Source organism: Moschus berezovskii, chromosome X, assembly GCF_049115385.1.
Source record: "Moschus berezovskii isolate FMDL1 chromosome X, NW_MosBer_1.0, whole genome shotgun sequence".
Classification (NCBI taxonomy): domain Eukaryota; kingdom Metazoa; phylum Chordata; class Mammalia; order Artiodactyla; family Moschidae; genus Moschus; species Moschus berezovskii.
The window spans coordinates 123,134,679-123,146,896 of record NC_142488.1 but is presented as its reverse complement, the minus strand read 5'-3'; the positions used below and the strand labels follow the sequence as shown (position 1 = coordinate 123,146,896).

At 41.8% G+C, this 12,218-nt stretch overlaps 1 protein-coding gene across 1 annotated transcript; it reads left to right on the top strand.

Moving 5' to 3' along the window:
- Positions 1 to 3,354: 3,354 nt before the first annotated feature.
- Positions 3,355 to 11,236, top strand: LOC129534994 (E3 ubiquitin-protein ligase SIAH1-like). The gene is made up of 2 exons (XM_055393540.2): positions 3,355 to 3,371; positions 10,384 to 11,236. Exons 1-2 carry the CDS (start codon positions 3,355 to 3,357, stop codon positions 11,234 to 11,236), a joined length of 870 nt encoding a protein of 289 aa, XP_055249515.2.
- Positions 11,237 to 12,218: the final 982 nt, after the last annotated feature.

The window sequence follows — 12,218 nt, the reverse complement described above, 5'->3', positions numbered from 1 at the left end:
GGTGACACAGAACACACAGAAAGCTAACCTCCTTCTGGCAGCTGGGGATAATTTGTCAGTCTCCTTTGAAATGTGGCTTTGTGCTCACTGGTGAAGGCAGCTGGAACAGCAAAAGCATGACAGACAAAAGCTGAAATCCACAGGAAGAAAGGTCTTTTCCCCCAAAATTACTGCCTGAGTTAGCAACGGTCAGAACAGAAAGTACATGTATATGTTCCCAGCAACAAGCATGTCCAGAGCTAGAGAAGGCCCCTGTGCTACAGGAGCCACTGAGAATAGTAGTAGCCCTGAATGGGGCTGCTGGATAGCATTTAAACAAGCCCTCTCACCCACATGAAAAATTATACCCTCAAATGTAATCCATTTAAAACAGATGAAATGAATGAAAGTATCATGTTTTAAAATCTAGTCAAAAGCATTTACTATTCTGAAAATGAAGACCCACTTAATATATAGTGGATAGAGAGATATAGAAATAGAGGTTTTAGTATATGATTTCAAGTTAAAAGGTAACCAATGGAATTCACTAAAAATAATACTATACAACTGGAAACAATGCAAATGTCTTTCAACTGATGAATGAGTACACTGGTACATTCAAGTGATGGAAGACTACTCAGCAATTAAAACAATGAACTACTGAGACATAAATCTCAAAATAATTAAAATGAGTGAAAGAAGCAGTACAAAAAGATCATGTATTTGCTGGTTCCATTTCTATGACATTCTGGAAAAGGCAAAAGTATAGGAACATAAAACAGATTAGTGGTTACCAGGGGTTGGGAGTGAAGGATGGGGTTGATTGCAAAGGGCAGCATAAGAAAGTTCTGGGGGTGATATATATTGATTGTGATGGTAGTTATATGATTTTTTGTATTTGTCTAAACTCACAGAACTGTATAACCCAAATAGGAAATTTTACTGAATACTATTTTAAAGTGAGTGAAGTCGCTCAGTCGTGTCCGACTCTTTGCGACCCCATAGACTATAGCCTACCAAGCTCCTCTGTCCATGGGATTTTCCAGACAATAGTACTGGAGTGGATTGCCATTTCCTATTTTAAAAGGTGAATTTAAAAACCTCATAAAGATAATATTATCAAACATGGGGAGGTGGAGAAAGAAAGGAGGTTGAGAGTAATGCTAAGTGAGCTAAATCCATAGTTTTTACAGCAAGGTGTCAATAGATAAGGCTTCAAACGGATAAATTAAGAAGTAGGAGTAGAGACATATTTAGAAATATTGAAATAACCACCAGATGAATTGAAAACAGAATCTCTTAAAAATGGTTGCTTCTGAGGAGTGACACTAGGGGTAGGGCAGAAAACTCTTTATTTTTTTTTAAATTACAAATGTTTCTATATTACTTGATTTTTCAAAATCATTCTCATGTATTACTTTGATTTAAAAATAAAGGCAGTGGAAAATGCACTGGACTGGGAATCATGAAACCTGATCTCTAAACCTTCAGTCTGCACTAATTGAGCAACTCCCTTCTCTCTGAGTCTTGGTTTCTATTGATATATCCATAATATAAAGGGGTTGAACTAGATGACCTTTAAGATCCCTTTCGGACCTAAAAGAATTTATAACATCAGATGACTGGCATATCTACAACAATTCTTTATTGAACCCAAAGCTAAGAAACAGACATTCTTAATTTTAAACCTGGAAGGGACTCAGTCATCTTTAAAGACTCTTTTTAAGCACTAAAGAAACCAAGACACAGATTTGTTAAAAGACCCACTTGGAATGACAGTTAATTGGCACAGAGCTAGGACTGGAGCTTAGGTCTCCGCCTGAACTCTTGCCATTGCATCACCCAGCTTCTACTGGGTCTAATGGAATTATTCCCAGGCACCAAGGCTGACAGAAATTCCCAGAGATGACACCAGACATGAAACTCATATGCTTACATGGTTCCACTGGTCTGGGAAATGAGTCAGAATTTTGGAAGTGGTCCCTAACATAAGCATGGATGATGCAGTACCATAGGCATTCCCAAGTTGATTAAGGCTATGTTAGAGCCCAATATGAGGACTCCACTTACTAATAACTGGAGAATCAACCACCTTAGGCAGCTCCTGCCAGCCTACTCACTTTCCTTTTTGTGCTATAGGAATCCCACCACTCAGAAATACCACCCTTTACATTCTGATTTAAAACAATCTTTTTCTCATCGGTCTTTTATCTCTACAGCCTCTAAGCGCAAGACATATTTCACTGAAATCTATGAAGTATGATAGATACGTCCATTTGGAAACATTTATCAGCCATCATCAAATTAAAACAATACCTGGGTATGGTTTAGCAATCCTCCTAGAAAGCGAGTTGAAACAGACCCCAGACTTTGACCACACTATCTTCTTAGCAAAGACCTTCCATGTTGGCCAGCAAGCAAGCTGTGAGCATGTGCGTTGTGCCAAGTGTCTTGCCCACCACCCCCCCTTCTCCTGAGCCTGAAGGCTCACTGGCCCCTCATCGCACAAGGTCTGAGATTTAGAGAATAAGGACACCATTATGTGGGGCTATCATTCTTCCCCGGTGGAAACAACGCTGCCCTTTGTAAGCTCCCAGCGAACTTCAAAGGGTGTGGCTATCTCTCTGTGCTCCCAGGGAAGCCTCCTTGGGAAACATCGCTCACAGTGACCTTCTAGTACTAGAATCTTCTTCAACTGATAAGTGAGTCAAAGAAGGAATTTTTAGGCTGCTCCCCCACAGCCCATTGGTGCTCTGTCTACCTTAGAAACAAGATTGTATTTTTTTTAGTCTTCCTCCCTTGGAAAACACTTGTTTGCCAACTTTTGTGCCCCCCCTCCACTCCTGAATCAGGGCTCCCACTCAAGCCTGGCGGTCTGCCCAGTTCTGAATCTTGCCTTACCTACTGCCTGGCGTTTACTTCACAACAGCTGGCCCAGGGATCTCGAGTACTTAGCCTCAGCTGCCAGCTTAGGGAAGGAGAGGCCCCTGGAGTTGAGCCTGTGACAAAGATAGCACTTGTTCCCACACCAGTATTCTCAATGTCAACAGCAGTGACAGGCTTGGTGAGAACTCCACAAGCCCAGGGATGTTTAGCCATCCAGCTTCCAGACTGGCTTTGACTCTCCCCACAATGCTCTGAGTGACTAGAAACCAGTAATAAGATTCTCACTTTACAGTGTGGAAAGGCAAACACCTGGACACTAGGGATTCACCCAAGGGAATGATGATCATAGTATTCAAAACAAAAATCAGGATACCTGGTAATGACAAACACTGGTTTCTACAATATGCCAATTTGTTGATGTGAAAAGTGCTGTAACCTGGTTTGCTTGTCACTGAGTGGTTGTGGTGGTGCCACCCAAAGTGATGGATGATGGAAAGGAAGTTGATGTGAGAGGAGGGGTGGTTCATGCCCTGTGGCAGGATGGCAAAAAGAGGCTCTATCCAAGACCACCTCTCCCAGGGGGGCTGCATGGCATTCCTGTCTTCCTTCCACCAACAAATGTTGACTGTAGTGGAAACATGGAATCTTAACCACCTGAGCACCAGGGAAGTCCCAGTATGTAGATGTATATATATATACATATTGTGTGTATATATTTATATACACATACATACTTATATATATATATATATATATATATACACACACACACATATCTTTTGGTGGCACAAATGGTAAAGAATTTGCCTGCAATGCAGGAGACCTGGGTTCAATCCTGGGGTCAGGAAGATCCCCTGGAAAAGGAAATGGCAACCCACTCTGGTATTCTTGCCTGGAGAAATCCCATGGACAGAGGAGCCTGGCAGGTTACAATCCATGGGGTCTCAAAGAGTTGGACACGACTGAGCAACTAACATTTTTCTTTCTCTCTCTCTATTTTTGTAATGATATCCTTGCATATCTAGAAAACCTGAGATGTGAGTGAATTATAATTTTACATCAAAAGTTAATGAGAGTTCAGCAGGGTAGTTAACATGAAGAAATAAAAACTTTCTTATATACCAGCAATACCAGTTAGAAAATATGCAAAAAAGACACAAGTCATAACAGAGGTGTATGTGGGAATATTACCCAGTACAAAGAGCTGGGCATCTCCTCTATACAATTCTAGGACACCCAGGCCTAGAAGCAGTGCCATGGTGTCAGTTTCCCAGGCCTATCAGCCTCTGGCCTTGGCCTTGGCCTTCTCCCTCTCGAGGCTCAAGCCCAGTTCAGGGACTGGCTGTCCAGCTCCAGATGGTCCCATCAGCTTCCTTGTTCTCTCCTCAGTCAAGATACAATTGCTCCCATAGAAGACTAGTTTGCACAAATGGTTCCCAGCCTCGCTTATAGACAACTTTATGTATCTTTCTCCTCCCAAAGCCACTTTTGCTTCTTGAACCACATATTAATTCCCTTAAAGAGTACCTGCTTGAAATTTGCAGGGAGAAGAATTCTGAGCAATTTTCCCAGGGAAGATTTGCGTGGTCATTAAGATTGTGGGTTCAAGTATGGAGATTCCTTTAAAAAAAACTAGGAATAAAAGTACCATATGATTCAACAATCTCACTACTAGGCAAATACCCCAAGGAAACCATAATTGAAAAGGACATACATACCACAATGTTCATTGCAGCACTATTTACGATAGCTAGGACATGAAAACAATTTAGATATCCATCGACAGATGAATGGATAAACAAATTGTGCTACATATACACAATGGAATATTACTCAGCCATAAAAAAGAACACATTTGAGTCAGTTGTAATGAGGTAGATGAACTTAGAGCCTATTATACAGAGTGAGGTAAGTCAGAAAGAGAAAAACAAATATATATTAGCACGTGTATATGGAATCTAGAAAGACAGTACTGAGGATCCTATTTGCAAGGCAGCAAAGGAGATGAAGACATAAAGAACAGACTTTTGGACACAGTGGGGGAAGGAGAGGGTGAGATGAATTGAGACACTAGCATTGAAACATATATATTATTATATGTAAAATAGATATTCAGTGGGAATTTGCTATACAACACAGGGAACCCAAGTCTGGTGCTCTGTGACAACTTAGAGGGGTGGGATGGGATGGGAGGTGGAAGGGAGTTTCATGAGGGAGGGGACGTATGTATACACATGGCTGATTCATATTAATGTATGGCAGAAACCAGCACAATATTGTAAAACTATTACTCTTCAATTAAAAATAAAGCCAATTAGATCTTCAAAAAAAAAAAAAGATTACAGGTTCAAATCCCACCTCTCCACTTACTAGGAACCTTACTTTAGTCAAATCCCTTCAGCTCTCTGTCACTTTCCTTATCTGCAAAATGGGGGATAAGTGATCCTAAAAGTGATCTTCACTTTTAGGGAGATGGTGAAGCTTAAATGAGTTTATGTATGTAAAGGGTTTAGTAGAATCACATGGGAAGATCTCAATATATAGGAGCTGCTGTCACCACTAAAACAAGAATAGTTTGTCAACAATAAAAATCAAAGATTTCATCTCTTGTAAGCTACAGACTGCTAGCAGCAATTAAATAGGGCTTCCAGACCCCTAGAGAAGGAAATGGCAACCCACACCAATATTCTTGCCTGGGAAATCCCACGGACAGAGAAATGTGGTGGGCTACAGTCCAAGGGGTCGCAAAAAGAGTCAGATGCAAGTTAGCGACTAACCAACAGCAAACAAGACCCCTATCTTCCATCCAAGAAAGTTTCAAAAATATCAGTCTTAGTTTCAGCCTGGGACCCCCAAACACAACTGCTTAGGACCCCTCAGAGTACATAGGCTCAGATATTAAACTAAGGACTTACCACCTAGATGGACAGACAGAAGTCACCCACAGGGAACAACCAGTTTCAGTGAGAACCAGTGACAAGCTCTCAGGCACATGAATATAAGGAAACATATCTATATAGAAACACGCATAAGGAAATACGTGATCTCCCCACAATGCTCCCTAAGCCCTCAGGCCACAGGGCTCTATTTATCCAGCAAAGGTAATTCAAACACCACAAAGTCATTTTTATATTCCTTTAAAGTTTGTAAAAACAAGATTCTCTTCTTCCCTTGAACATGAATGTATGGCACCTTCACCTACCCCGCTGAGGAGCTGAACCTGGAATGAATCCAGTCACTGTCAGCAGCCTTGATCAAGTGCACGACTCCTGCCCTCTGGGGGTTTCTGGGGCTGATCCAGGCTTGGCCTCTCAGGCACGCGAGGCAGGTAGAAGCAGTGCTTCAGAGCTCCAGCCAACGTGATGCTCGGAGGGGTCAACTCTCACCACTCCTCACCCAGTGTCCACAGCAGGAGTGAAGAACTGCTTCACAGCCCTGGGTTTTCTCAACCGAGGGAAGTGCTCAAATCTGAGGAAGAAAATCTCAGGACAACCCAGGGAACTGAATCCCAAGCCCCCTTTGCAGACCTTGCTTCTGTACCTTTCACACTGAAACGTCAACAAAATTGTTTCACTGCTGAACTAGGGCCTTGATCAATCTCTGCAGGCTGACAGAGGTGTCTTTCCATCAGAGAAGTTTCACAAGACCTGTTACATTAAGTATTAATAGTTTAGTTCAGTTCAGTCGCTCAGTCGTGTCCGACTCTGCGACCCCATGAATCACAGCACGCCAGGCCTCCCTGTCCATCACCAACTCCTGGAGTTCACTCAGACTCATGTCCATCGAGTCAGTGATGCCATCCAGCCATCTCATTCTCTGTCGTCCCCTTCTCCTCCCGCCCCCAATGCCTCCTAGCATCAGACTCTTTTCCAGTGAGTCAACTCGTCGCATGAGGTGGCCAAAGTATTGGAGTTTCAGCTTTAGCATCAGTCCTTCCAATGAACCCCCAGGATTGATCTCCTTTAGAATGGACTGGTTGGATCTCCAGTCCAAGGGACTCTCAAGAGTCTTCTCCAACACCACAGTTCAAAAGCATCAATTCTTTAGCGATCAGCTTTCTTCACAGTCCAAGTCTCACATCCATACATGACCACTGGAAAAACCATAGCCTTGACTAGACAGACCTTGGTTGGCAAAGTAATGTCTCTGCTTTTAGAAACCTGGGCAAAGGCTGAGCAGGGGGACTGCCTAGGGGTTTTGTCACCGTACGCTCCAAAGCCTCTCAGGACACAGGGTGCTACCCTGCACGTAACCTAAGGGAGTTACATTCCTTCCCTTTTTTCCTTTCCTTTGCTTTTCTTTCCCTCTTCCTTCCTTCCTCCTTCCCTCCCTCCCTCTCTTTCTTTCTTTCGATAGCATGCAATTTAGCTAACTCCTCTTAAAGTTTCATTTCCCTCATCTCTGAAATGTGGAGAATACCTCAAAAGACTGTTGTGAAGATAAAACAGGATAATGACTTTAAATTGTTTAGTAATATGTCATACTTAGCAAGCCTTCAATACACGTTGACTACTATTACTATTACTGGTTAATTCCTCATATATTTCATCTCAGTAAATTACCATAGCTTAGTATTAATTTCAGCAAGTATAAGTTTTATACAGTTCCCATGTATCACAAGAAAAGACAACTGGAAACATTTGGCTCTCCCCCCCCCCTTTTTTTTTTTTACTTTTTAAAGCTATTTAAAGAAACAGTTTCGATAGAATTTCTGAATTGGTTCATCCTACATTCAAAAAGGCACTTCAGGGAATCTAAGTCAAGGAGCTCTCTGTATGTCCTTTGGTAAAGAAACATTTCACAACATGAAGAATCGCCTCTTGATTTCTCTCTTTTGCAAGTGATTTTGCTGATTGTCTTAAAGCCAGGCAGCCACGTGCTTCTGCATGAAGGAGGCATGCTGAAGAAATAGAAATTTTTCATGCCAGAGAAATATAAAGACCCCAAATCAATTTGCTCCATACGGAAAGGAAAGTCTTTGTGCTCCAGAGACCAGCACACTCTCCCTTGCATTGTTCATCTTCCTGGGTTTCTGTGGCTTCATCCTAGCCCAGACTCTAACCATTTAAGTTTGGATTCCCATTCGTGGCTCCCAGCTGGACACTTTGGCTCCATTCCCTCATTTTGCCCCTCTGCTGCCACACTTAGCTGCTCCAGATGCCTTCTGTTTTCATTTGGGCAACTGGGTGTAGTCTCCAGAACCTCTTTACCCAAAACTCTTTCCAAAGCAGCACCCTGGCTCATCACCCTGTTTGAGCTCCTCCCTTCTGCAGGCTTTTCCCAGCTTCTCAGCTCTTGCTTATCTGCTTCCCTTCTTTCCTCTGCCTCTCTGAACAGCCCAAAACCTGCCTCCTTGAGGAAGGCTTTCTGGTGTCCAGCAACTGACTTAGGACTTCCTGTCTCTAAAGACTTACTGCCCTTAATTGGATGAGAGCATCCAGTGTTCAGTTAGACTCTCTTGTGCTTTTTCCTTTTATGGAATTCTAGACACCCCAATGTAGGTAAGCCTTTCCACATGCCCAGCTCTGTGCTATACTCATTTATAGACTCAGTACTCACAAACGAATACTCAATTACCGATTCTTGCTAACACACTCATTTTTGTTTGTTTGTTTTGTGCAAAACACTACATTTTCACCAAGTCCTCAAAACTCTCAGACTTGCTTATACTATTGCTGTAATAAATGGCTTTTCCAACATCTGTCCTTCTGACCTCATCCAGATGTTTTGAGGCTCAGATAGGAAGAAGGGTGGGGAAACCCTGTGGACACTATGATTGCTGCTGGGCCAAAGCACTGAAGGAAGTTTTTGAGCTGATTTGACTGCACCAGTTGCTCCAGCCTCCTACACTCACTGCCTGAATCTCTATATAGAACTCCATTCAATAATCAAATGTGGTATCAGGGTTCCTTAGCAGCTTTTAGCAGAGGACAAGTGCTGAATAGGCCAAAGCCTATATTTTGACAAGGTGACAATGGTCCAGTGGGTTTTGTTTCTATGCCCATGAATGGGTCACTGAGCATGGCCCCAGGCAGCAAGGTGGGCCCTAGAGTGATTCACGTCCTCATGTCCTCCAAAAAGAGCTTTGGATCTTCATGAAGACTTGAAGATCCAAGCAACAGCAATACCCACTTGTGGATGTGACTGGTAATAGAAGCAAGGTTCAATGCTGTAAAGAGCAATATTGCATAGGAACCTGGAATGTTAGGTCAATGAATCAAGGCAAATTGGAAGTGGTCAAACAGGAGATGGCAAGAGTGAACATCGACATTCTAGGAATCAGTGAATTAAAATGGACTGGAATGGGTGAATTTAACTCAGATGACCATTATATTTACTACTGTGGGCAAGAATCCCTTAGAAGAAATGAAGTAGCCATCATGGTCAACGAAAGAGTCCGAAATGCAGTACTTGGAAGCAATCTCAAAAAAACGGCAGCATGATCTCTGTTTCTAAGGCAAACCATTCAATATCACAGTAATCCAAGACTATGCCCTGACCAGTAATGCTGAAGAAGCTGAAGCTGAACAGTTCTATGAAGACCTACAAGACCTTCTAGAACTAACACCCCCAAAAAACTGTCCTTTTCGTTATAGGGGACTGGAATGCAAAAGTAGGAAGTCAAGAAACACCTGGGGTAACAGGTAAATTTGGCCTTGGTGCACGAAATGAAGCAGGGCAAAGGCTAACAGAGTTCTGCCAAGAGAATGCACTGGTCATAGCAAACACCCTCTCCCAACAACACAAGAGATGGACATCACTAGATGGTCAACACCGAAATCAGATTGATTATATTCTTGCCGCCAAAGATGGAGAAGCTCTATACAGTCAGCAAAAACAAGACCGGGAGCTGACTGTGGCTCAGATCATGAAGTCCTTATTGCCAAATTCAGACTTAAATTGAAGAAAGTGGGGAAAACCACTAGACCATTCAGGTATGACCTAAATCAAATCCCTTATGACTGTACAGTGGAAGTGAGAAATAGATTTAAGGGACTAGATCTGACAGACAGAGTGCCTGATGAACTATGGATGGAGCTTCGTGACATTGTACAGGAGACAGGTTTTAAGACCATCCCCAAGAAAAAGAAATGCAAAAAAGCAAAATGGCTGTCTGAGGAAGAGAAGAGAAGTGAAAAGCAAAGGAGAAAAGGAAAGATATACCCATTTGAATGCAGAGTTCCAAAGAATAGCAAGGAGATATAAGAAAGCCTTCCTCAGTGATCAGTGCAAAGAAATAGAGGAAAACAACAGAATAGGAAAGACTAGAGATCTCTTCAAGAAAATTAGAGATTTTTGTATAAAAGGGAAGGGGGAGAAGGAAGAAGTAGTTTCAACTTTTCTACAGGAGAGCAGGTACCAACCTAGCCAAGAAAATCAAGTTTGAGAATTCCAGAAACAGAAGTTGCTTCTGACACTTCCATGTGGAATCTTAGTTCAGTCTTAGTTTCCTGACCAGGGACTGGCTCGAGATCCTTGTAGTAGAAGCTCGGAGTCTTTACCACTGGACTGCCAGAGAAAAATGAGCTGTAAGACTGCAACAGCATTACCTACTGGAACCTCAAAGTGTGCGCCGTCCCAGAGGGTGCCTGCCCTGACAGGCACTACTGCCTCCAACAATGACTTGGCGAGTCTCTTTGAGTGTCCAGTCTGCTTTGACTATGTGTTGCCACCCATTCTTCAGTGCCAGAGCGGCCATATTGTTTGTAGCAACTGTCACCCAAAGCTCACATGTTGTCCAACTTGCCGGGGCCCATTGGGATCCATTCGCAACTTGGCTATGGAGAAAGTGGCCAATTCAGTACTTTTCCCTTGTAAATATGCCTCGTCTGGATGTGAAATAACTCTGCCACACACAGAAAAAGCAGACCACGAAGAGCTCTGTGAGTTTAGGCCTTACTCCTGTCCATGCCCTGGTGCTTCCTGTAAATGGCAAGGCTCTCTGGATGCTGTCATGCGGCATCTGATGTATCAGCATAAGTCCATTACAACCCTGCAGGGAGAGGACATAGTTTTCCTTGCTACAGACATTAATCTTCCTGGTGCTGTCGACTGGGTGATGATGCAGTCCTGTTTTGGCTTTCACTTTATGTTAGTTTTGGAGAAACAGGAAAAATATGATGGTCACCAGCAGTTCTTTGCAATTGTACAGCTGATAGGAACATGCAAGCAAGCTGAAAATTTTGCTTATCGACTTGAGCTAAATGGTCATAGGCGGCAATTGACTTGGGAAGCCACTCCTCAATCTATTCATGAGGGAATTGCAACAGCCATTATGAATAGTGATTGCCTAGTCTTTGACACCAGCATTGTACAGCTCTTTGCAGAAAATGGCAATTTAGGCATCAATGTAACTATTTCCATGTGTTGAAATGACAATCAAACATTTTCTGGCCAGTGTTTAAAACCATTGCATTCAATTTCACAGAGAATAAAGCACCTGCCTGCCTACCAACCAAAAACTTGTGGTAGGTGGAAGCTAGACACATGAAGGTAAATAAAAGGAAAGGCTGTTAAATACAGGAAACAGTTGCATGTAATAACACTAATATATTTAAAAATAAGTCAACAGTAAACCACTGAAAAATAAATAAATAAATAAATAAATATATATATATATATACACACACACCCAAGATGGGCATCTTTTGTATTAAGAAAGGAAGCATTGTAAAATAATTCTGAATTTGTGTTTGTTGTAGATTGAGTGTACCATTGAAATATACTGGGTTCTTGTTTTGGTTTTTTGTGTGCCTGTGTGTGTGTGTGCGTGCGTGTGTGTGTCCATGTGAGTGTGTTTGGATTTTTTTTTCTTTAACTGACAAGCCATGTTGAGTGGTCTTGGACCACTGCTTTTCCCCTATGTGAGTGCTGCTGTGTGTGTATATTTTTTTTGTGTGTGTATTTGCTAATTTTTATTAATTCTAGTTTTTCATTAAATAAATTTGACTTTCTTTTCTGTAATTCAGGTTTTTCCTCACTTTTTTTTGTACCTTTTAAAGTTAGTGTCTTTTTGATATGCATAATTGTTGATGGTAAAATTTATACATGTGTTCGATACATATTTTCTTTTCCCCCATTAATCAGTTCATTAGAAATATTTTAAATTCAACTGTTTTGTGAAGATATGAATTTCAGAAAGGAAAGATAACATCAGGAGAATTATCAGAAGCTACTTAAAGCAGCTATAAAATGGTCTCCCTCTCATCTCCAGTTGAGTCATACCTTCAAACTTATTCTTTGTAAGGTTAGGGAGTACTGATTTTTTTTTTAAATACTGGGGAAAAAAAATCAGGCTCCCCCCTTCCCCTCACATATCTTGGACAAATCACATATGTTTAAAATTTGTTCTT